General features: G+C 49.9%; 2 protein-coding genes across 4 annotated transcripts; one reads left to right on the top strand and one right to left on the bottom strand.

Moving 5' to 3' along the window:
• Positions 1-223: 223 nt before the first annotated feature.
• Positions 224-11,390, bottom strand: NIT1 (nitrilase 1). Of its 3 annotated transcripts, none has more exons than XM_063946819.1 (6): positions 11,307-11,390; positions 9,212-9,463; positions 2,290-2,393; positions 1,046-1,179; positions 826-951; positions 224-720 (listed from the first exon to the last, which is right to left on the bottom strand). In XM_063946819.1, exons 1-6 carry the CDS (start codon positions 11,360-11,362, stop codon positions 451-453), a joined length of 942 nt encoding a protein of 313 aa, XP_063802889.1. In that variant the 5' UTR covers positions 11,363-11,390; the 3' UTR covers positions 224-450. The 3 variants fall into 3 exon arrangements, with proteins under 3 accessions (XP_063802889.1, XP_063802888.1, XP_063802890.1); XM_063946818.1 differs by lacking the exon at positions 11,307-11,390 and adding an exon at positions 11,052-11,284; XM_063946820.1 differs by lacking the exon at positions 11,307-11,390 and adding an exon at positions 10,677-11,282.
• PFDN2 (prefoldin subunit 2) lies at positions 11,385-22,305 on the top strand. The gene is made up of 4 exons (XM_063946821.1): positions 11,385-11,549; positions 13,191-13,279; positions 21,524-21,647; positions 21,941-22,305. Exons 1-4 carry the CDS (start codon positions 11,385-11,387, stop codon positions 22,115-22,117), a joined length of 555 nt encoding a protein of 184 aa, XP_063802891.1. The 3' UTR covers positions 22,118-22,305.
• The last annotated feature ends 873 nt before the right edge of the window (positions 22,306-23,178 follow it).

Raw genomic sequence — 23,178 nt, forward strand, 5'->3', positions numbered from 1 at the left:
TGGAATTTGGCTCCATGAAGTTGGGAGACAGATCACGTAGCTGTTCGCCAACCTGGCAGGAGAAAAATGTACGGGGAGAGTGGAGAAGGGGCGCGGGCACTGACGTAACTTTTGACTCACTGTGTTGGCCTTCAGATTGTCACCGGTCAGCCCCTCTATAGTATATACATACACATGGTCAAGGCAAATTAGTCCCAAAGAGAAAAGACAAAATAAACTGAGATAAATTAACAGAAATTCCATTTATTTTATTCAAAGAATTGACACTGTTGTAATCTGTATTGATCTCACGCTGGATTATATTATTATTTTATATTACATTCTGCGCCATAACTGACCTCGATTAGCAATATTGCATTTATTGATCAGAATGTGACACAATCAATGAATTGCATTATTCGTTATCCCTGATGCTGTTGCGCATTTGTTGCACCCATCTGTGTGCGTACGTCAGCCTGGGGTCTCTCTGGTGACATCGCCGTACAGATCAGCCCTCCGGTGGCACCGAACTGGCATTTCCTGCCGCACGCGGTGTAGATATGGCAAGTTGATCTCGGCGTAGCACAGACCCACCCCATCCTGGCACTGAGCTATGACCACGCCCCATGGATCTACCACCATGGCGTGGCCGAACGAAGTCCTCCGCTGGTTGTGAGCGCCGGTCTGTGCCGCTGCCACCACGTAACACTGGTTCTCTATAGCGCGGGATCTCAGCAGCACCTGGAGGACAGAAAGGACGCTCAGTATCAGGACTGCAGAACATTTCATAGGTTGTACAGGCAGAGCCGGCTAATCAAACAGTTATATGCAAAACCGGGGACTGACCTCCCAGTGTGCCAGTCCTGTAGTGACGGTAAAGGCCGAGGGGTAGGTGAGAATCTCTGCTCCTTCCCGGGATAATGCCAAAGACATCTCTGGAAAACGCAGGTCGTAGCAAACTGCAAGGCCAACCTACAAAGGAGAGGGTTGTGGTTATGTCAGCAGAATGTGGCTAGCTTGACCGAACCCAGCAATGGCCGCCACTAACCACAGAACCCCTCCATACCTTTCCCGCTGGGGTACTGACTGGTGCAACAAGCTCAGCTCCAGGGATAGTAAAACTGCTCTCCTTCAGGGACACCCCACTCTGCAGGTCCACGTCAAACAGGTGGGTTTTACGGTACACAGATACCACGTGTCCTGCACAGAACATATAAATCATGCCGTTTTCTCACGTGTTATTGCAGATTATCTAGAACTATTCCCATGTTCTGCTGATTGTACAGGCCCTTTCTTTCTAATCAGAGGGGAAGGGATTAGTAGGGATTACTTAGGACTTCAGACAGCTCCTGTAACTTTTACTACATAGTTTTTTTCATCCTAACTTTCTCCTGTTCTTCAGCCAGGCCATGATATAACTAGAGATATTTATTTCCATTGACACCTTTGGTTTGGCACAGAGCTGCTCTTCAGATACATTTGGGCCTCAGACAGAGTGGGACTATGGGGGTGGTCAGTCCGACCTGATCGCACGCTATTTTTGTAGTGCTGCGATCAGGTCACTACTGCGCATTCGTATGCACCGCAATGCGCAGGTGCGTCGTACGGGTACAAAGTGGAATGGTGCTGGGCAATGGATTTAACGAAGAATCTATTCGCACAGCCAATCGCAAGGAGATTGACAGGAAGAGGGCGTTTGTGGGTGGCAACTGACCGTTTTCAGGGAGTGGTTGGAAAAACGCAGGCGTGTCCAAGTGTATGCAGGGCGGGTGTCTGACGTCAATTCCGGCCCCGAACAGTCTGAAGTGATCGCAGCGGCTGAGTAAGTTCAGACCTACTCAGAAACTGCACAAAACTTTTTTAGTACTGCTCGGCTGCACAAGCGTTCGCACACTTGCAAAGTGAAAATACACTCCCCTATAGGCGGCGACTATCTGATCGCAGCGCTGCAAATAATAGCTAGCGTGCGATCAGGTCGGAATGACCCCCTATGTCATATCAAACTGCAATGGAAATACCCGATACTTCCTGGTGCCATAAATGTGTGACTGAACAATGCTGAAGTCAACCAGAAAGCTAAAGGCAGGGCATTAAGTAACGGTTGCCTGAAGGCGTAAATCCACTTACGTATTAAACATCAGTAATACTGACTTCAGTGAGTTGGATAAAAGAGGATTAAATGGCCGTAATGTGGGATTATGGGTATAGATTTGCAAACGACATGGTATTCCGTACTAAGCTATACAGCCATGATCGAGGAATGGTAGATTTAACAAGGGTTGCATTCTGTGCCCATATCTCTGGCTCTACCTGTATCATCTAGAATCACGTGAGCGTTGGAGATCCTCCGATCCCTATCCCAGCTGGCTCCTTTCTCATGAAAGCCCCCGAGAGACAGCCAGACCCCGCATTCCCTGACAGGTGAATAGAGAGATAGGTTTAGAGAGAAAACTTTAAAAAAAATAAGAATTTACTTACCGATAATTCTATTTCTCGGAGTCCGTAGTGGATGCTGGGGTTCCTGAAAGGACCATGGGGAATAGCGGCTCCGCAGGAGACAGGGCACAAAAAGTAAAGCTTTACGATCAGGTGGTGTGTACTGGCTCCTCCCCCTATGACCCTCCTCCAAGCCTCAGTTAGGTACTGTGCCCGGACGAGCGTACACAATAAGGAAGGATTTTGAATCCCGGGTAAGACTCATACCAGCCACACCAATCACACTGTACAACCTGTGATCTGAACCCAGTTAACAGTATGATAACAGCGGAGCCTCTGAAAAGATGGCTCACAACAATAATAACCCGATTTTTGTAACTATGTACAAGTATTGCAGACAATCCGCACTTGGGATGGGCGCCCAGCATCCACTACGGACTCCGAGAAATAGAATTATCGGTAAGTAAATTCTTATTTTCTCTATCGTCCTAGTGGATGCTGGGGTTCCTGAAAGCTCCCAAACGGGCGGGAGAGTGCGGATGACTCTGCAGCACCGAATGAGAGAACTCCAGGTCCTCCTTAGCCAGGGTATCAAATTTGTAGGATTTTACAAACGTGTTTGCCCCTGACTAAATAACCGCTCGGCAAAGTTGTAAAGCCGAGACCCCTCGGGCAGCCGCCCAAGATGAGCCCACCTTCCTTGCGGAATGGGCATTTACATATTTTGGCTGTGGCAGGCCTGCCACAGAATGTGCAAGCTGAATTGTATTACACATCCAACTAGCAATAGTCTGCTTAGAAGCAAGAGCACCCAGTTTGTTGGGTGCATACAGGATAACAGCAAGTCAGTTTTCCTGACTCCAGCCGTCCTGGAACATATTTTCAGGGCCCTGACAACATCTAGCAACTTGGAGTCCTCCAAGTCCCTAGTAGGTGCAAGGCACCACAATAAGCTGGTTCAGGTGAAACACTGACACCACCTTAGGGAGAGAACTGGGGACGAGTCCGCAGCTCTGCCCTGTCCGAATGGACAAACAGATATGGGCTTTTTTGAGAAAAAAACACCAATTTGACACTCGCCTGGTCCAGGCCAGGGCCAAGAGCATGGTCACTTTTCATGTGAGATGCTTCAAATCCACAGATTTGACTGGTTTTAAACCAATGTGATTTGAGGAATCCCAGAACTACGTTGAGATCCCACAGTGCCACTGGAGGCACAAAAGGGGGTTGTATATGCAATACTCCCTTGACAAACTTCTGGACTTCAGGAACTGAAGCCAATTCTTTCTGGAAGAAAATCGACAGGGCCGAAATTTGAACCTTAATGGACCCCAATTTGAGGCCCATAGACACTCCTGTTTGCAGGAAATGCAGGAAACGACCGAGTTGAAATTTCTTTGTGGGGCCTTCCTGGCCTCACACCACGCAACATATTTTCGCCACATGTGGTGATAATGTTGTGCGGTCACCTCCTTTCTGGCTTTGACCAGGGTAGGAATGACCTCTTCCGGAATGCCTTTTTCCCTTAGGATCCGGCGTTCCACCGCCATGCCGACAAACGCAGCTGCGGTAAGTCTTGGAACAGACATGGTACTTGCTGAAGCAAGTCCCTTCTTAGCGGCAGAGGCCATAAGACCTCTGTAAGCATCTCTTGAAGTTCCGGGTACCAAGTCCTTCTTGGCCAATCCGGAGCCATGAGTATAGTTCTTACTCCTCTACGTCTTATAATTCTCAGCACCTTAGGTATGAGAAGCAGAGGAGGGAACACATACACCGACTGGTACACCCACGGTGTTACCAGAACGTCCACAGCTATTGCCTGAGGGTCTCTTGACCTGGCGCAATACCTGTCCCGTTTTTTGTTCAGACGGGACGCCATCATGTCCACCTTTGGTATTTCCCAACGGTTTACAATCATGTGGAAAAAACTTCCCGATGAAGTTTCCACTCTCCCGGGTGGAGGTCGTGCCTGCTGAGGAAGTCTGCTTCCCAGTTTCCATTCCCGGGATGAAACACTGCTGACAGTGCTATCACATGATTTTCCGCCCAGCGAAAAGTCCTTGCAGTTTTTGCCATTGCCCTCCTGCTTCTTGTGTCGCCCTGTCTGTTTACGTGGGCGACTGCCGTGATGTTTTTTGGATCAATACCGGCTGACCTTGAAGCAGAGGTCTTGCTAAGCTTAGAGCATTATAAATTTACCCTTAGCTCCAGTATATTTATGTGGAGAAAAGTCTCCAGACTTGATCACACTCCCTGGAAATTTTTTCCTTGTGTGACTGCTCCCCAGCCTCTCGGGCTGGGCTCCGTGGTCACCAGCATCCAATCCTGAATGCCGAATCTGCGGCCCTCTAGAAGATGAGCACTCTATAACCACCACAGGAGAGACACCCTTGTCCTTGGATATAGGGTTATCCGCTGATGCATCTGAAGATGCGATCCGGACCATTTGTCCAGCAGATCCCACTGAACAGTTCTTGCGTGAAATCTGCCGAATGGAATTGCTTCGTAGGAAGCCACCATTTTTACCAGGACCCTTGTGCAATGATGCACTGTTTTTAGGAGGTTCCTGACTAGCTCGGATAACTCCCTGGCTTTCTCTTCCGGGAGAAACACCTTTTTCTGGACTGTGTCCAGAATCATCCCTAGGCACAGCAGACGTGTCGTCGGGATCAGCTGCGATTTTGGAATATTTAGAATCCACCCGTGCTGTTGTAGCAGTATCCGAGATAGTGCTACTCCGACCTCCAACTGTTCCCTGGACTATGCCCTTAACAGGAGATCGTCCAAGTAAGGGATAATTAAGACGCCTTTTCTTCGAAGAAGAATCATCATTTCGGCCATTACCTTGGTAAAGACCCGGGGTGCCGTGGACAATCCAAACGGCAGCGTCTGAAACTGATAGTGACAGTTCTGCACCACGAACCTGAGGTACCCTTAGTGAGAAGGGCAAATTTGGGACATAGAGGTAAGCATCCCTGATGTCCCGGGACACTATATAGTCCCCTTCTTCCTGGTTCGTTATCACTGCTCTGAGTGACTCCATCTTGATTTGAACCTTTGTAAGTGTTCAAAAATTTTTTTAGAATAAGTCTCACCTAGCCTTCTGGCTTCAGTACCACAATATAGTGTGGAATAATACCCCTTTTCTTGTAGTAGGAGGGGTAATTTAATTATCACCTGCTGGGAATACAGCTTGTGAATTTTTTCCCATACTGCCTCCTTGTCGGAGGGAGACCTTGGTAAAGCAGACTTCAGGAGCCTGCGAAGGGGAAACGTCTCGACATTCCAATCTGTACCCCTGGGATACTACTTGTAGGATCCAGGGGTCCTGTACAGTCTCAGCGCCATGCTGAGAACTTGTCAGAAGCGGTGGAACGCTTCTGTTCCTGGGAATGGGCTGCCTGCTGCAGTCTTCTTCCCTTTCCTCTATCCCTGGGCAGATATGATCTTATAGGGACGAAAGGACTGAGGCTGAAAAGACGGTGTCTTTTTCTGCAGAGATGTGACTTAGGGTAAAAACGGTGGATTTTCCAGCAGTTGCCGTGGCCACCAGGTCCGATGGACCGACCCCAAATAACTCCTCTTCCTTTATACGGCAATACACCTTTGTGCCGTTTGGAATCTGCATCACCTGACCACTGTCGTGTCCATAACATCTTCTGGCAGATATGGACATCGCATTTACTCTTGATGCCAGAGTGCAAATATCCCTCTGTGCATCTTGCATATATAGAAATGCATCCTTCAAATGCTCTATAGTCAATAAAATACTGTCCCTGTCAAGGGTATCAATATTTTTAGTCAGGGAATCCGACCAAGCCACCCCAGCTCTGCACATCCAGGCTGAGGCGATCGCTGGTCGCAGTATAACACCAGTATGTGTGTATATACTTTTTATGATATTTTCCAGCCTCCTGTCAGCTGGTCCTTGAGGACGGCCCTATCTATAGACGGTACCGCCACTTGTTTTGATAAGCGTGTGAGCGCCTTATCCACCCTAAGGGGTGTTTCCCAACGCGCCCTAACTTCTGGCGGGAAAGGGTATACCGCCCATAATTTTCTATCGGGGGGAACCCACGCATCATCACACACTTTATTTAATTTATCTGATTCAGGAAAAACTACGGTAGTTTTTTCACATCCCACATAATACCCTCTTTTGTGGTACTTGTAGTATCAGAAATATGTAACACCTCCTTCATTGCCTTTAACGTGTGGCCCTAATAAGGAATACGTTTGTTTATTCACCGTCGACACTGAATTCAGTGTCCCTGTCTGTGTCTGTGTCGACCGACTAAAGTAAACGGGCGTTTTAAAACCCCTGACGGTGTTTTTGAGACGTCTGGACCGGTACTAATTGTTTGTCGGCCGTCTCATGTCGTCAACCGACCTTGCAGCGTGTTGACATTATCACGTAATTCCCTAAATAAGCCATCCATTCCGGTGTCGACTCCCTAGAGAGTGACATCACCATTACAGGCAATTGCTCCGCCTCCTCACCAACATCGTCCTCATACATGTCGACACACACGTACCGACACACAGCACACACACAGGGAATGCTCTGATAGAGGACAGGACCCACTAGCCCTTTGGAGAGACAGAGGGAGAGTTTGCCAGCACACACCAAAAACGCTATAATTATATAGGGACAACCTTATATAAGTGTTTTCCCTTATAGCATCTTTTTTATATATTTCTAACGCCAAATTAGTGCCCCCCCTCTCTGTTTTAACCCTGTTTCTGTAGTGCAGTGCAGGGGAGAGCCTGGGAGCCTTCCCTCCAGCCTTTCTGTGAGGGAAAATGGCGCTGTGTGCTGAGGAGATAGGCCCCGCCCCTTTTTCGGCGGCCTCGTCTCCCGCTCTTAACGGATTCTGGCAGGGGTTAAATATCTCCATATAGCCTCCGGAGGCTATATGTGAGGTATTTTTAGCCAAAATAGGTTTTCATTTGCCTCCCAGGGCGCCCCCCTCCCAGCGCCCTGCACCCTCAGTGACTGCCGTGTGAAGTGTGCTGAGAGGAAAATGGCGCACAGCTGCAGTGCTGTGCGCTACCTTTAGAAGACTGAGGAGTCTTCTGCCGCCGATTCTGGACCTCTTCTTACTTCAGCATCTGCAAGGGGGCCGGCGGCAAGGCTCCGGTGACCATCCAGGCTGTACCTGTGATCGTCCCTCTGGAGCTGATGTCCAGTAGCCAAGAAGCCAATCCATCCTGCACGCAGGTGAGTTCACTTCTTCTCCCCTAAGTCCCTCGTTGCAGTGATCCTGTTGCCAGCAGGACTCACTGTAAAATAAAAAACCTAAGCAGCTCTTTAGGAGAGCCACCTAGATTGCACCCTTCTCGGCCGGGCACAAAAATCTAACTGAGGCTTGGAGGAGGGTCATAGGGGGAGGAGCCAGTACACACCACCTGATCGTAAAGCTTTACTTTTTGTGCCCTGTCTCCTGCGGAGCCGCTATTCCCCATGGTCCTTTCAGGAACCCCAGCATCCACTAGGACGATAGAGAAATAACGATACACTGAGGAAAATGTCAATAATAGGATTTCTGTTGTTACGGTAAAGTCCAATGGAAGACTCTGGTTACAATGGGGTACAGAATGCGGTGACGGGAGCTTTAGCACTTTTCATTTACCTGCATCTAAAACTGACAGCTTTTGATGCCAACATATTAAACCTTGGTTTGTGAGACCACAGACGGAAGACCACATGGCTTGCCGACAGAACAATGGTGCAGCCCAGAGGGCACCCACCCATCAGGTGCAATGCGTCTTGATAATTTCATAAATGGGCAGACGTGTCTCAAGGTAAGCCTGGCGAATTAGTGGGGTAATCGACCTGGCAGTGGTGTGTGCACATGCGGTTCAGCTTCTCTGGTAGACCTTGTATAGATTCGATAGGTTATCCGTGACGGACAAGTCCTGACTCCATAACAACGGCCAGAGAAGGATGAGGAACCTCTTTGTGAGACAACTACTGACGTCCATATTTGGAAGCGCTTGGTTTATTACTTCTATTAGCTGTGGCAATAGCTGATGGGAAGGTAGACTTCCAGGTAAGGAAACTAAACTATACGGAATCCACTGGTGCTGTACGGCTGTACGCACCAGAATGAGATCTCAAGGAGCTACAGGAATAGTGCGTGGAGGCCGCATGGAAAGGCTGAGATCTGAGCCTTCAAACACCTACAGAGGCCCAGGTTTGTCACGCCGTGGAGAGTAATACATTGCATAGTCATAAAGTAACAACCAATCAGCTCCTAACTGTCATGTCACAGGCCGTGTGTGAAAAAAATTACAGTTAGGAGCTGATTGGTTGGCACTTTTCACCATGCTACTTATCACTCTCCAAGACTTGATAAATCTGGGCCAGACTGCCCTGAAGAAACAGCCGCAACTGCTGTGCGTCTCAGGCATCCCAAGTTCTTGGCGGTGAAAAGAAATAACTATAGAACAGAATAAAATAAAAAGTCCTGTAAGAGACATAAGAAGGGCGCTACCAGCAGCCATAAACTGAGCACCCAGCCCCGGCGGGCACTGTGACAAACCGGCTGCCCTGTCGCCAATGCGGTATAGTGGGGGAGGAGCTTGGGATTCTTGCTTTGCAAATGTAAAGTGCACAAGATGCTGTCACTGTATTCTATCTATACCCAATCGTATTTCCAGTGTCCCCCAAAGGATGGTAGCGAAAAGCAGATATGGTTACGTGCCCCCTCGTTACAGATTCCTAACACAATTCTCATCAAGGTAAAGTAATAATCCCATCAGCTCTTAGATAACATTTGGTGTCAGGCCTCACCTGGCGAGGTCTGCGTATCGCTGCATAAGATCCCCGTCTAGAGGCTCCGCCAGGCTGAGGGTCTCCTCCGTGTTGCTGCCGATGTAATCACAAGCCTCCGGCAGGAAGACCATACAGGCGCTCCGAGAGGCGGCTTCCCGGATAAGCTGCGAGCACGTGGACAAGTTCTTCTCCTTGTTGGACGTTGAAGTCATCTGACAGACTGCGATCAGAGGCCTGGGAGGAGCCTGCGCGGCGGACATGTTCCTGATACTGTGTGAGAAGATAGACAGCTCCAACCAGTTACACACAAGAGACTCATACATGCTCCTGACATACCCCCAATTCACCCCAGCCTCAGCTTTATGGCTGGCTTCTCTTAGCGCCTGTGGTAATTGGTCTAATGAATGCATGTTGCTGGAATAAGACCAGCACAGCACAGGTACATGTATACTCTAGAACACAGGTTCTCAAACTCGGTCCTCAGGACCCCACACGGTGCATGTTTTCCAGGTCTCCTCACAGAATCACAAGTGAAATAATTAGCTCCACCTGTAGACCTTTTACAATGTGTCAGTGAGTAATTAATACACCTGTGCACCTGCTGGTTACCTGCAAAACATGCACTGTGTGGGGTCCTGAGGACCGAGTTTGAGAACCACTGCTCTAGAGACAATATCAGGTGGAAAGTCAGGGGGTGCGTCTGCCACGACTGTCATCTCTGATGTATTGTACGTCTGTTTCATGCCACTTGGCCATGCTATTGTACAGTGAGGGCTTTATCAGTGCTCCATAAGACAGGAGAGCTGGGGTAATTGGGAACAGAAGGGAAGCAATGGCATCTGTACTAAGTGGTGACCTCTGCACACAGACTAGCAGCAATGTAGAAACCAGGTAAAGCCAGAACATTATATCATGCCTATTATCCCCACCTGTTGTGTCCGAAACCTAGTCCCTCTCTGCATGATCTCCCAACCTACCTGTCCTATATCTGTCTGGTCATCCTCGCCCTGGGACCCTGCCTGTGATAGAGGGAGCCCCTGCTAATTGCTGACATTGGGCACAGCGTGATGTCTTCTCAACCCCGACACCCTTGTTTTTCCGGCTATGGCATTTCACCGCCTGTCAGGATTTTGGCGTTGGCATTGTGACTGACAGGCGGTCTCGTGATTGCCTATATATATATATATATATATATATATATATGATACATCCCCACATAATATCCTCCATAACTTCCAGCTCATCTACAGTTTGGGGACAGGTGCCCACACCAGTGGCAGAAGCCACTTACACCCACTGGAGCAGATCTACTAAGCCTTGGAAAGAGATAAGGTACCAGCCAATCAGATCCTGTCACTGTATAAACACAGGCTGTAACATTACAGTTAGGAGCTGATTGGCTGCTACTTTATCTCCACCCACTTTATCTCTCTCCAATGCTCAGTACATAGACTCCTTTATCTCTCTCCACTTTATCACTTACCAATAAATATGGCCATTTACCAATCATTGCATTTACAATGTGATCTGGTCGCAGAATCAGCGCCATAGATCGCACTGCAGGAAACGGATACATGTTCCCTGGATGGAATAAGCAGCAACGGCAGGAGCTCCGAAAGGTGCCCGTCCCTGCAATGTGCCCGCGTCAGTGCCAGGTATACTGCGCATGTGTGGCGGCCATTGCTGGAGAGGGTTCTGGGGGGACCGTCTCCCGGGCACTTATGTAAAGTGTGACCCATAGGCTACAGCGGGCTACCGCCATCTTCAGACAGCCGTAGCTGCGGAGGCCATATTGGGAACGCTTCACATTCCGGATACAGGTAAATCTGGCAGTATCGCATTCCCCATAGAAACCTACGTGGGCTGCAGCGGGTGTTGGAGATATATGAACCCTCCTACATACATTAGGGTGATAGTAAACATTTGCAGCCAACACCCCACAGAAAGAAGGAATAAGCCTCAACCAAATGGTCCCCCAAGCCTTAGTACATCCCCCCACTATGGGGAGCCTTCTAGTGAACAACAGATCCCAGCAAGCCATGCCAGCTCATTCTGTGACTTGCAGCAGGAGATGGGACATGGGAGAGGAGAGATCACCGGTGACGTCACTCACCAGCGCCAGGCGGCGACGCCAACCGCGCTTCCCAACCGCCGCCCGCCGCCAGTCATCCAGCCCGTGCCCTGACTCAAGATGGCGGCGGGCGTGAGGGCGGAAGTGTGGTGCGGCTTCCGGTGCGCTGACAAACTGCTGCCCACAGTTCCCACACCCGGGCGGAGAGCGCAGCGGCAGTCAGTCAGTGTGTATCTGGGAGACAAGATGGCGTCTGCGGCGGCGAAGCAGATAGCGGCGGAGCAGGTGCCTCATTGTGTTACACATGTGTCTTGTTACTATGGCTGCTGTCTCTTATATCAGCTGCGCGGCCCCGTACTGTACTGTACTGTGTATATATATATATATATATATATATATATATATATATCCACACACACACACACACGTGTGTCATATTGTCTTAATGTGCTACACACTCCCCCTCTGCGGGTGACAAGAGACACGTGCCTCCTATAGTGCTCCCCCACACCCTGTACCAAAGGGTCTATCCATATATAGTACACACATGGTGTCTGTAACTAATTCAGTATAGTGACCATCTTGTCATGGCTTGTAGCGTGCATTGTGACGTCATTGCCTATTGTGCGCTCTGTGTGACGTTGTGGCCTGTGGTGCGCGCTCTGTATGACGTCGTGGCCTGTGGTGCGCGCTCTGTATGACGTCGTGGCCTGTGGAATGCAAGCACACTTTGTGGCGTCGTGGCCCGTGCTGTGTGTTTTGTCATGGCTTGTAGCAGGCGCTCTGAGATGTCGTGGCCTGTGGCGCGCGCTCTGTGCGACGTCGTGGCCTGTAGCATGTGCGGGCGCTCTGTGCAACGTCGTGGCCTGTAGCATGCGTGCGCACTTTGTGCGACGTCGTGGCCTGTAGCATGTGCGCGCGCTCTGTGTAACGTCGTGGCCTGTAGCATGCGCGGGCGCTCTGTGCAACGTCGTGGCCTGTAGCATGCGCGGGCGCTCTGTGCAACGTCGTGGCCTGTAGCATGCGCGTTCACTTTGTGCGACGTCGTGGCCTGTAGCATGTGCGCGCGCTCTGTGTAACGTCGTGGCCTGTAGCATGTGCGCACTCTGTGTGACGTTGTGTCCTGTGGTGCGCACTCTGTGTGACGTTGTGTCCTGTGGTGCGCACTCTGTGTGACGTTGTGTCCTGTGGTGCGCGCTCTGTGTGACGTTGTGTCCTGTAGCGCGCGCTCTGTGTGACGTCGTGGCCTGTAGCATGTGCGCGCGCTCTGTGCGACGTCGTGGCCTGTAGCATTGTGCGCGCTCTGTGTGACATCGTGGCCTGTAGCATTGCGCGCGCTCTGTGTGACATCGTGGCCTGTAGCATGTGCGCACTGTGTGACGTTGTGTCCTGTGGCGCGCGCTCTGTGTGACGTCGTGGCCTGTAGCATGTGCGCGCGCTCTGTGTGACGTCGTGGCCTGTAGCATGTGCGCGGGCTGTGTGACGTCGTGGCCTGTAGCATGTGCGCACTCTGTGTGACGTCGTGGCCTGTAGCATGTGCGCACTGTGTGACGTTGTCATGTGGCGCGCGCTCTGTGTGACGTTGTGGCCTGTAGCATGTGCGCGCGCTCTGTGTGACGTCGTGGCCTGTAGCATGTGCGCGGGCTGTGTGACGTCGTGGCCTGTAGCATGTGCGCACTCTGTGTGACGTCGTGGCCTGTAGCATGTGCGCACTCTGTGTGACGTTGTGTCATGTGGCGCGCGCTCTGTGTGACGTCGTGGCTAACAATACACATAATCTCAGATGCATGCGCTGTGTGACGATTTAGCCCGCAGTGCGCACGCTGTAATATATTGCATGTGATGTAAGCAGTCAGTTGTGATGTCATCACGTCAGTGTTAGGGTATGGAGCTGGAGGTATAATTCCTGCGCTCTCTCCGCTGCAGGTGGTGGCCGGGTTCAATCGGCTGAGACAGGAACAGAGGAGCTTGGCTTCCAAAGAAGCAGAACTTGAGATGGAGCTAAATGAACACACGTGAGTCTGATGAATGGACCGGCAGCACATGCGTGTAATGTCCGTGTGTTATTCCCCACCATGATGACACATAGTAGCACCGGGTGATGTCGGTCATTCATCCAGGGCAGGAGGATGCTCTTCTTCTGACAGTATAACTAGGAGGAGGTTCTGTAGGGATCACACAAGTGGCTGGATTGGTAGATTAGTATTGGGTATGAAATCCTGGCGGTCAGGGTCCTGATGCTCAGAATGCCAATGGATCCCTAACTGTCCCCTTCTACAGCCTAACCTTAATACTCACCTTGGGCATCTGTCAGCGTTGTGTCAGGATTCTGGTGTCGGGAGCCTGACTACATCCCGTTGGGTTATTATGGGGCTACACAAACCACTGGGAGACAGGAGAAAGACGCTTATCTAGTAGATGAGGTTTAGCTCTTTTATGGTCTGCTAGATTGCAGGGTAATGTATGAGAGTGCAGGATGGGGAATGGGGATAATTTTGGTAGTGGTCACTCTATAGGGGGGTACACACGTAGAGATTCGGGCTCAGCGCCATGAGAGACGTGCGATCTAACTAGATTTCTCTATCGTCCTAGTGGATGCTGGGGTTCCTGAAAGGACCATGGGGAATAGCGGCTCCGCAGGAGACAGGGCACAAAAAGTAAAGCTTTTTCCGATCAGGTGGTGTGCACTGGCTCCTCCCCCTATGACCCTCCTCCAGACTCCAGTTAGATTTTGTGCCCGGCCGAGAAGGGTGCAATCTAGGTGGCTCTCCTAAAGAGCTGCTTAGAAAAAGTTTAGCTAGGTTTTTTATTTTACAGTGATTCCTGCTGGCAACAGGATCACTGCAGCGAGGGACTGAGGGGAGAAGGAGTCAACTCACCTGCGTGCAGGATGGATTGGCTTCTTGGCTACTGGACATCAAGCTCCAGAGGGACGATCACGGGTACAGCCTGGATGGTCACCGGAGCCACGCCGCCGGCCCCCTTGCAGATGCTGAAGACAGAAGAGGTCCAGAATCGGCGGCTGAAGACTCCTGCAGTCTTCAAAAGGTAGCGCACAGCACTGCAGCTGTGCGCCATTTTCCTCTCAGCACACTTCACACGGCAGTCACTGAGGGTGCAGGGCGCTGGGAGGGGGGCGCCCTGGGAGGCAAAATGATTACCTATAAAGGCTAAAAATACCTCACATATAGCCCTAGAGGCTATATGGAGATATTTAACCCCTGCCTAATTTCTCTAAATAGCGGGAGACGAGCCCGCCAGAAAAGGGGCGGGGCCTATCTCCTCAGCACACGGCGCCATTTCCTCTCACAGTTCCGCTGGTCAGGACGGCTCCCAAGTCTCTCCCCTGCACTGCACTACAGAAACAGGGTAAAACAGAGAGGGGGGGGCACATTTATGGCGATAATTTGATATAACAAAGCAGCTATAAGGGAGCACTTATTATAAGGCTATCCCTGATATATATATAGCGCTTTTGGTGTGTGCTGGCAAACTCTCCCTCTGTCTCCCCAAAGGGCTAGTGGGTCCTGTCTTCGTTAGGAGCATTCCCTGTGTGTCTGCTGTGTGTCGGTACGTGTGTGTCGACATGTATGAGGACGATATTGGTGTGGAGGCGGAGCAATTGCCAAATATGAGGATGTCACCCCCTAGGGAGTCGACACCGGAATGGATGCCTTTATTTATGGAACTACGGGATAGTGTCAACACGCTAAAGCAGTCGTTTGACGACATGAGGCGGCCGGACAATCAATTAGTGCCTGTCCAGGCGACTCAAACACCGTCAGGGGCTGTGAAACGCCCTTTGCCTCAGTCGGTCGACACAGACCCAGACACAGGCGATGACTCCAGTGGTGACGGTGACGAATCAACCGTATTTTCCAGTAGGGCCACACGTTATATGATTTTGGCAATGAAGGAGGCGTTACATTTAGCTGATACTACAGGTACCACTAAACAGGGTATTATGTGGGGTATGAAAAAACTACCTATAGTTTTTCCTGAATCAGAAGAATTAAATGACGTGTGTAATGAAGCGTGGGTTGCCCCTGATAAAAAACTGATAATTTCAAAGAAATTATTGGCATTATACCCTTTCCCGCCAGAGGTTAGGGAGCGCTGGGAAACACCTCCTAGGGTGGACAAGGCGCTAACACGCTTATCTAAACAAGTGGCGTTACCCTCTCCTGAGACGGCCGCACTTAAAGATCCATCAGATAGGAGGATGGAAAATATCCAAAAAAGTATATACACACATGCAGGTGTTATACTACGACCAGCTGTAGCGACTGCCTGGATGGGCAGTGCTGGGGTAGTTTGGTCAGAGTCCCTGATTGAAAATATTGATACCCTGGACAGGGACAATATTTTACTGTCGTTAGAACAAATAAAGGATGCATTTCTTTATATGCGTGATGCACAGAGGGATATCTGCACACTGGCATCACGGGTAAGTGCTATGTCCATTTCGGCCAGAAGAGCTTTATGGACGCGACAGTGGTCAGGTGATGCGGATTCAAAACGGCATATGGAAGTTTTGCCGTATAAAGGGGAGGAGTTATTTGGAGTCGGTCTATCCGATTTGGTGGCCACGGCTACAGCCGGGAAATCCACCTTTCTACCTCAAGTCACTCCCCCACAGAAAAAGGCACCGACTTTTCAACCGCAGCCCTTTCGTTCCTTTAAAAATAAGAGAGCAAAGGGCTATTCATATCTGCCACGAGGCAAAGGTCGAGGGAAGAGACAGCAACACGCAGCTCCTTCCCAGGAACAGAAGCCCTCTCCGGCTTCTACAAAAGCCTCAGCATGACGCTGGGGCTCCTCAAGCGGACTCGGGGATGGTGGGCGGTCGTCTCAAAAATTACAGCGCGCAGTGGGCTCACTCGCAGGTAGATCCCTGGATCCTGCAGATAATATCTCAAGGGTACAGGTTGGAATTAGAGACGGATCCACCTCGCCGTTTCCTGAAGTCTGCTTTACCAACGTCCCCCTCCGAAAGGGAGACGGTTTTGGAAGCCATTCACAAGCTGTACTCTCAGCAGGTGATAGTCAAGGTACCTCTTCTACAACAAGGGAAGGGGTATTATTCCACTCTTTTTGTGGTACCGAAGCCGGATGGCTCGGTAAGGCCTATTCTAAATCTGAAGTCCTTGAACCTGTACATAAAGAAGTTCAAGTTCAAAATGGAGTCACTCAGAGCAGTGATAGCGAACCTGGAAGAGGGGGACTTTATGGTATCCTTGGACATCAAGGATGCGTATCTCCACGTTCCAATTTACCCCTCACACCAGGGGTACCTCAGGTTCGTTGTACAAAACTGTCACTATCAGTTTCAGACGCTGCCGTTCGGATTGTCCACGGCACCTCGGATCTTTACAAAGGTAATGGCCGAGATGATGATTCTTCTTCGAAGAAAAGGCGTATTAATTATCCCATACTTGGACGATCTCCTAATAAGGGCGAGGTCCAGAGAACAGCTAGAGATGGGATTAGCACTGTCTCAAGAAGTGCTAAAACAGCACGGGTGGATTCTGAATATTCCAAAATCCCAGTTAATGCCGACAACTCGTCTGCTGTTCCTAGGGATGATTCTGGACACGGTTCAGAAAAAGGTTTTTCTCCCGGAGGAAAAAGCCAAGGAGTTATCCGAGCTTGTCAGGAACCTCCTAAAACCAGGAAAGGTGTCTGTACATCAATGCACAAGAGTCCTGGGAAAAATGGTAGCTTCTTACGAAGCAATTCCATTCGGCAGATTCCACGCAAGAATTTTCCAAAGGGATCTGTTGGACAAATGGTCAGGGTCGCATCTTCAGATGCACCTACGGATAACCCTGTCTCCAAGGACAAGGGTGTCTCTTCTGTGGTGGTTGCAGAGTCCTCATCTATTGGAGGGCCGCAGATTCGGCATACAGGATTGGATCCTGGTGACCACGGACGCCAGCCTGAGAGGCTGGGGAGCAGTCACACAAGGAAGAAACTTCCAGGGAGTATGGACGAGCCTGGAAACGTCTCTTCACATAAACATTCTGGAACTAAGAGCAATATACAATGCTCTAAGCCAGGCAGAACCTCTGCTTCAGGGAAAACCGGTGTTGATCCAGTCGGACAACATCACGGCAGTCGCCCATGTGAACAGACAGGGCGGCACAAGAAGCAGGAGTGCAATGGCAGAAGCTGCAAGGATTCTTCGCTGGGCAGAGAATCATGTGATAGCGCTATCAGCAGTGTTCATCCCGGGAGTGGACAACTGGGAAGCAGACTTCCTCAGCAGACACGATCTTCACCCGGGAGAGTGGGGACTTCATCCAGAAGTCTTCCACATGCTGGTAACCCGTTGGGAAAGACCAATGGTGGACATGATGGCGTCTCGCCTCAACAAAAAACTGGACAGGTATTGCGCCAGGTCAAGAGATCCGCAGGCAATAGCTGTGGACGCGCTGGTAACGCCTTGGGTGTACCAGTCGGTGTATGTGTTTCCTCCTCTGCCTCTCATACCAAAAGTATTGAGAATTATACGGCAAAGAGGCGTAAGAACGATACTAGTGGTTCCGGATTGGCCAAGAAGGACTTGGTACCCGGAACTTCAAGAGATGATCACGGAAGATCCGTGGCCTCTACCTCTAAGGAGGGACTTGCTTCAGCAGGGTCCCTGTCTGTTTCAAGACTTACCGCGGCTGCGTTTGACGGCATGGCGGTTGAACGCCGGATCCTAATGGAAAAAGGCATGCCGGAAGAAGTCATTCCTACTTTGATTAAAGCAAGGAAAGAAGTAACCGTGCAACATTATCACCGAATTTGGCGAAAATATGTTGCGTGGTGCGAAGATCGGAGTGCTCCGACGGAGGAATTTCAACTGGGTCGATTCCTACATTTCCTGCAATCAGGATTGTCTATGGGTCTCAAATTGGGATCTATTAAGGTTCAAATTTCGGCCCTGTCGATTTTCTTTCAAAAAGAATTGGCTTCAGTCCCTGAAGTCCAGACCTTTGTGAAGGGAGTGCTGCATATACAGCCTCCTGTGGTGCCTCCAGTGGCACCGTGGGATCTCAATGTAGTTTTGGATTTTCTAAAATCTCATTGGTTTGAACCACTAAATAAGGTGGATTTGAAATATCTCACTTGGAAAGTGACCATGCTTCTAGCCCTGGCTTCTGCCAGGAGAGTGTCAGAATTGGCAGCTTTATCTTACAAAAGCCCATATCTGATTTTCCATTCGGACAGGGCAGAACTGCGGACTCGTCCGCATTTTCTCCCTAAGGTGGTGTCAGCATTTCATCTGAACCAGCCTATTGTAGTGCCTGCGGCTACAAGTGACTTGGAGGACTCCAAGTTACTGGACGTTGTCAGAGCATTAAAAATATATATTGCAAGAACAGCTGGAGTCAGAAAATCTGACTCGTTGTTTATATTGTATGCACCCAACAAGATGGGTGCTCCTGCGTCTAAGCAGACGATTGCTCGTTGGATCTGTAGCACAATCCAACTGGCACATTCTGTGGCAGGCCTGCCACAGCCTAAATCTGTAAAGGCCCACTCCACAAGGAAGGTGGGCTCATCTTGGGCGGCTGCCCGAGGGGTCTCGGCATTACAACTTTGCCGAGCAGCTACGTGGTCAGGGGAGAACACGTTTGTAAAATTTTACAAATTTGATACTCTGGCTAAGGAGGACCTGGAGTTCTCTCATTCGGTGCTGCAGAGTCATCCGCACTCTCCCGCCCGTTTGGGAGCTTTGGTATAATCCCCATGGTCCTTTCAGGAACCCCAGCATCCACTAGGACGATAGAGAAAATAAGATTTTACTTACCGATAAATCTATTTCTCGGAGTCCGTAGTGGATGCTGGGCGCCCATCCCAAGTGCGGATTATCTGCATAAATTGTACATAGTTATTGTTAACTTATTCGGGTTATTGTTGTAGGAAGCCATCTTTCAGAGGCTCCGCTGTTATCATACTGTTAACTGGGTTTAGATCACAAGTTGTACGGTGTGATTGGTGTGGCTGGTATGAGTCTTACCCGGGATTCAAAATCCTCCCTTATTGTGTACGCTCGTCCGGGCACAGTACCTAACTGGAGTCTGGAGGAGGGTCATAGGGGGAGGAGCCAGTGCACACCACCTGATCGGAAAAAGCTTTACTTTTTGTGCCCTGTCTCCTGCGGAGCCGCTATTCCCCATGGTCCTTTCAGGAACCCCAGCATCCACTACGGACTCCGAGAAATAGATTTATCGGTAAGTAAAATCTTATTTTTGCCTGCATGTAGACCAATCTAGAGCCAGCGACCGCTATCGCTATGGGGTATACACACGGAGCGATGTGTGCTTCATTTCTAAACAATATAGTCAGATTGCTTAGAAATTAAGCAAAAATCACTATGTGTGTACCCCCTTTAAGTGCTGATCAGTGAGGGGGCGTATTTAAATTTTTAAGGGCAAAACTGTAGACGTGAGGTATCACACTTTTTTTTTATTTGTTATTTTTGAAGCCCGAGGTGCGTGGCTTCATCACCCAGTGTCTGTGACCAAACGTGCTGGGGGCGTAGGTTCTTGGACCCTCTCCGAAAGGAGAAGGACCCTGTTACTCCCCTACCCCTCTGAGCCAAAAGGTCTACTGAGGGGAAAAAGGGACTGTGGTTCCCCCCTTGCCGAAGTGCAGAGGGACCCTTGTGTATCCCCAAAATTATCCTTGCCGTAGCCAAAAGGCCAGGGCAAAGGAAAGTGGGTTCAGACAGGAAGGGTTGAAGTGTAAAGTGCATTGGTGGTCCAAATCCCCAGTGCATTTCCGGCACCCCTGTCCCTTCCAGTTCCAGGGGCACAAAACACCTCGAGCTTCTAGCTGCTCCCGACCTCTCAGCCAGACCAAGCTTCATACCCACTCTGTGCCAGGGTCAACCCCCAGTACGAGAGAAGATACTAGACCAGGCCGTTCCCGCTCCACGTAAGGGGTCCTATTTCAATCCCTAAGAAGGTAGCGGATACTAAGCCCAATTTTTCTCCACTCTCGACCAGAGGCATTGCCACACCCCGGCATGGTACTCCACAAGGTGTTTCTCCATTCCACACTAGGAACCTCTCACGCTCCTAGTGTAAGAACAGGTACTCCACCAAGTGTTTCCCTCCAGCAGGTACTACACTTGATCTTAGCCAAAAGGCCGTGAAACGACTTTAGCAACTGCTAAAGTAGCTGAAGTGATACCTCGCATATAAAATTTTGTTCTCCAAAATGTAAATATGTCCCCTCACTGCTCAGCACTTGGAACCTAGAGTGAGCACTAATTTTGGCACTGAAGGAGCTTTTTGCATATCAGATTTGAGGGTGTACTTTCTAAACAGCATGTTTCCAAGGCAAACAATTGTCAGTGACCGCTGAATTCAAAATTGCAATAGTAATAAATGCAAAATTAGCCCTGTGTATTTAGTGCAACTGCAGGTTTAAACACACTGTTCAGTAAATATACCCCAGTCTCTAGTGACTGGATAGGCTGCACTCTCAGTGATGTCACTGGCTCCTAGTGACTGGATAGGCTGCACTCTCCGTGATGTCACTGGCTCCTAGTGACTGGATAGGCTGCACTCTCAGTGATGTCACTGGCTCCTAGTGACTGGATAGGCTGCACTCTCCGTGTTGTCACTGATACATAGTGACTGGATAGGCTGCACTCAGTGTTGTCACTGCCTCATAGTGACTGGATAGGCTGCACTCTTGGTGATGTCACTGCCTCATGGTGACTAGCTAGGCTGCACTCTCAGTGATGTCACTGGCTCCTAGTGACTGGATAGGCTGCACTCTTAGTGATGTCACTGCCTCCTAGCGACTGGATAGGCCGCGCTCTCAGTGATGTCACTGGCTCCTAGTGACTGGATAGGCTGCACTCTTAGTGATGTCACTGGCTCTGCTCTCTCACTGATGTCACTGGCTCCTAGTGACTGGATAGGCTGCACTCTCAGTGATGTCACTGGCTCATGGTGACTGGATAGGCTGCTCTCTCAGTGATGTCACTGTCTTCTAGTGACTGGATAGGCTGCACTCTCAGTGATGTCACTGGCTCCTAGTGACTGGATAGGCTGCACTCTCAGTGATGTCACTGGCTCCTAGTGACTGGATAGGCTGCATTGTTATGAATGAATTCCATACATTGTTCCGCTCGGCTGTGTGTAGGTTACAGGTGCACTCCAGTAACTGTAAAGCAGTCCGCACACAGTAGATTAATGTATAAGGGATTTGTGTACTAGCTGATCTACTTTAATCTATTGTCCCCGGTGCAGGTTGGTCATTGAGACCCTGAAAGACGTGGACCCGAGCAGGAAATGTTACCGCATGGTTGGGGGGGTCCTGGTGGAGCGGACTGTTAAGGAAGTGTTACCGGCTCTGGAGAACAACAAGGAGCAGGTGAGCACTATAGACTGTTATCTCAGTGATGGCCCCCACTCCTTATCTGCTGATTGAACCGCAAGTATCCCTGTACATTTGTAGCAGTGGAAGGAGACCGCAGCAGGTCCAGCAGTTAGGTAACAGGTCACGCTAAAATTGTTAAGGCCTGCTGGCACTTGTAGTTCCGCAGGGGCTGGCCAGCTCTATAGAAAAGTCATTGTCTGTTGACGTTCCGCTAGCAAAAGGCAATTAGTAGGCGGTGGTTAGGAAATGTCCGGCCTGGCATATAATTGTGCATCCTCCCTCCACAGATTAATAAAATCATTCAGTCGCTCAGCACGCAGCTGCGGGACAAAGGGCGCGAACTGAACGAGTTCCGGGAGAAACACAACATCCGCCTCATGGGGGAGGAGGAGAAGCACACGCCCAAGGAGAACGGAGACGGCTCTGGTTCCAAGCAGAGCACCGCGGGGGTTCTGGTGTCCTGATCGTTTCCCTGTCGTTGCTCCAGTTCAGCCCCCACCTCACACCTGAGAGCTCCACACTGCAGACGTTGTGGTACTGTGTGTCACAGCGGGCGTGACGCCAGGGTCACCACGCGTGAGGGTTGCGATGATTGCGTGCTTCAGGTTACTCTTGTTGTCGTTGGTAAATAAAGTATGCTTGTTGTACCGGTTCTGGGGGCTTCTGATCTTACAGACACACTGCACTGCGGAGCTGACACTCGCTAGGCTGTTTCAGCATTTGCTCCTGGAGTTTATAATATCTCTCCGTTGGGATTTACACTGTGTATTAACCATTTCTGATTTATTAGTATGTAATAAGGAATTTGCCTATACTGTAAATCATTCTTTCCTGCCATGTGGCTTAGTATGAGTTTGTTACTCTCCAGCCGCTGGGACACCACAAGACCCAGCATACCCTGCCATATACCAAATGAGCAGTTTTTCTTACCTATGACGAGACTTAGATTGAGTGGGCATCCGGAGCACGTGCAGCAGTACTGCTGGGCGGGCAGCACAGGTGTTGCGGTGGCAGGCTGGTGGGTCGCCCTGTGACTCCTGATGTCTCATTATATTTCATAGGGGATAGCAAGCATATAATTCCTGCCCATACTGGCATCCAGAAACCTGTAATAAGGGACACGTACAGGGATGTTTATAAAAACTGGTGCACAGGTACCTGCGGAATAGATGCTGTAAACGGTACTAGAAACTAGGGATGGTCATCGGTATGCCCGCCATCGAGGGTGAGTACTGTAAGAACCATCGATGATATGGAACTGTGTTATGTTTAGCACATACAATGAAGAGATGGGTGGCTTCTGCCTTGCACGGCTGCTCTTCCGGACTCAGGATTTGGGGACTGTCACCCCTGCAGCTACAGTGCTGCCCAATCAGTGTGTCATTTAGTGTAGGGAGAGGGAGGAACGAGGGGCCACTGGCTGAGTGTGATAGGTGGAGCTGCTGACATCTGAGCTTGTCATTATTTCAAAAGAGAAAAGAGAGCCTCTGTGTTGGGGCACGCTTAAAAATAAAACTTAACTTTT

The sequence above is a fragment of the Pseudophryne corroboree genome, chromosome 12 (assembly GCF_028390025.1).
Source record: "Pseudophryne corroboree isolate aPseCor3 chromosome 12, aPseCor3.hap2, whole genome shotgun sequence".
In the NCBI taxonomy this organism is placed as follows: Eukaryota; Metazoa; Chordata; class Amphibia; order Anura; family Myobatrachidae; genus Pseudophryne; species Pseudophryne corroboree.

What these genes read in the sequence shown, in the direction of transcription:
- NIT1 (XM_063946818.1), bottom strand. Translation starts at nt 11,116, where the DNA reads ATGTTTACTATCACCCTAATGTATGTAGGAGGGTTCATATATCTCCAA. An exon ending in CGATACGCAGACCTCGCCAG is followed by an intron (nt 2,394 to 9,211) that starts GTGAGGCCTGAC and finishes TTCACCTGTCAG; the next exon opens with GGAATGCGGGGTCTGGCTGT. An exon ending in TCAGTACCCCAGCGGGAAAG is followed by an intron (nt 952 to 1,045) that starts GTATGGAGGGGT and finishes TCTCCTTTGTAG; the next exon opens with GTTGGCCTTGCAGTTTGCTA.
- PFDN2 (XM_063946821.1), top strand. Translation starts at nt 11,385, where the DNA reads ATGGCGGCGGGCGTGAGGGCGGAAGTGTGGTGCGGCTTCCGGTGCGCT. An exon ending in AGCAGATAGCGGCGGAGCAG is followed by an intron (nt 11,550 to 13,190) that starts GTGCCTCATTGT and finishes TCTCCGCTGCAG; the next exon opens with GTGGTGGCCGGGTTCAATCG. An exon ending in ATGGAGCTAAATGAACACAC is followed by an intron (nt 13,280 to 21,523) that starts GTGAGTCTGATG and finishes TCCCCGGTGCAG; the next exon opens with GTTGGTCATTGAGACCCTGA.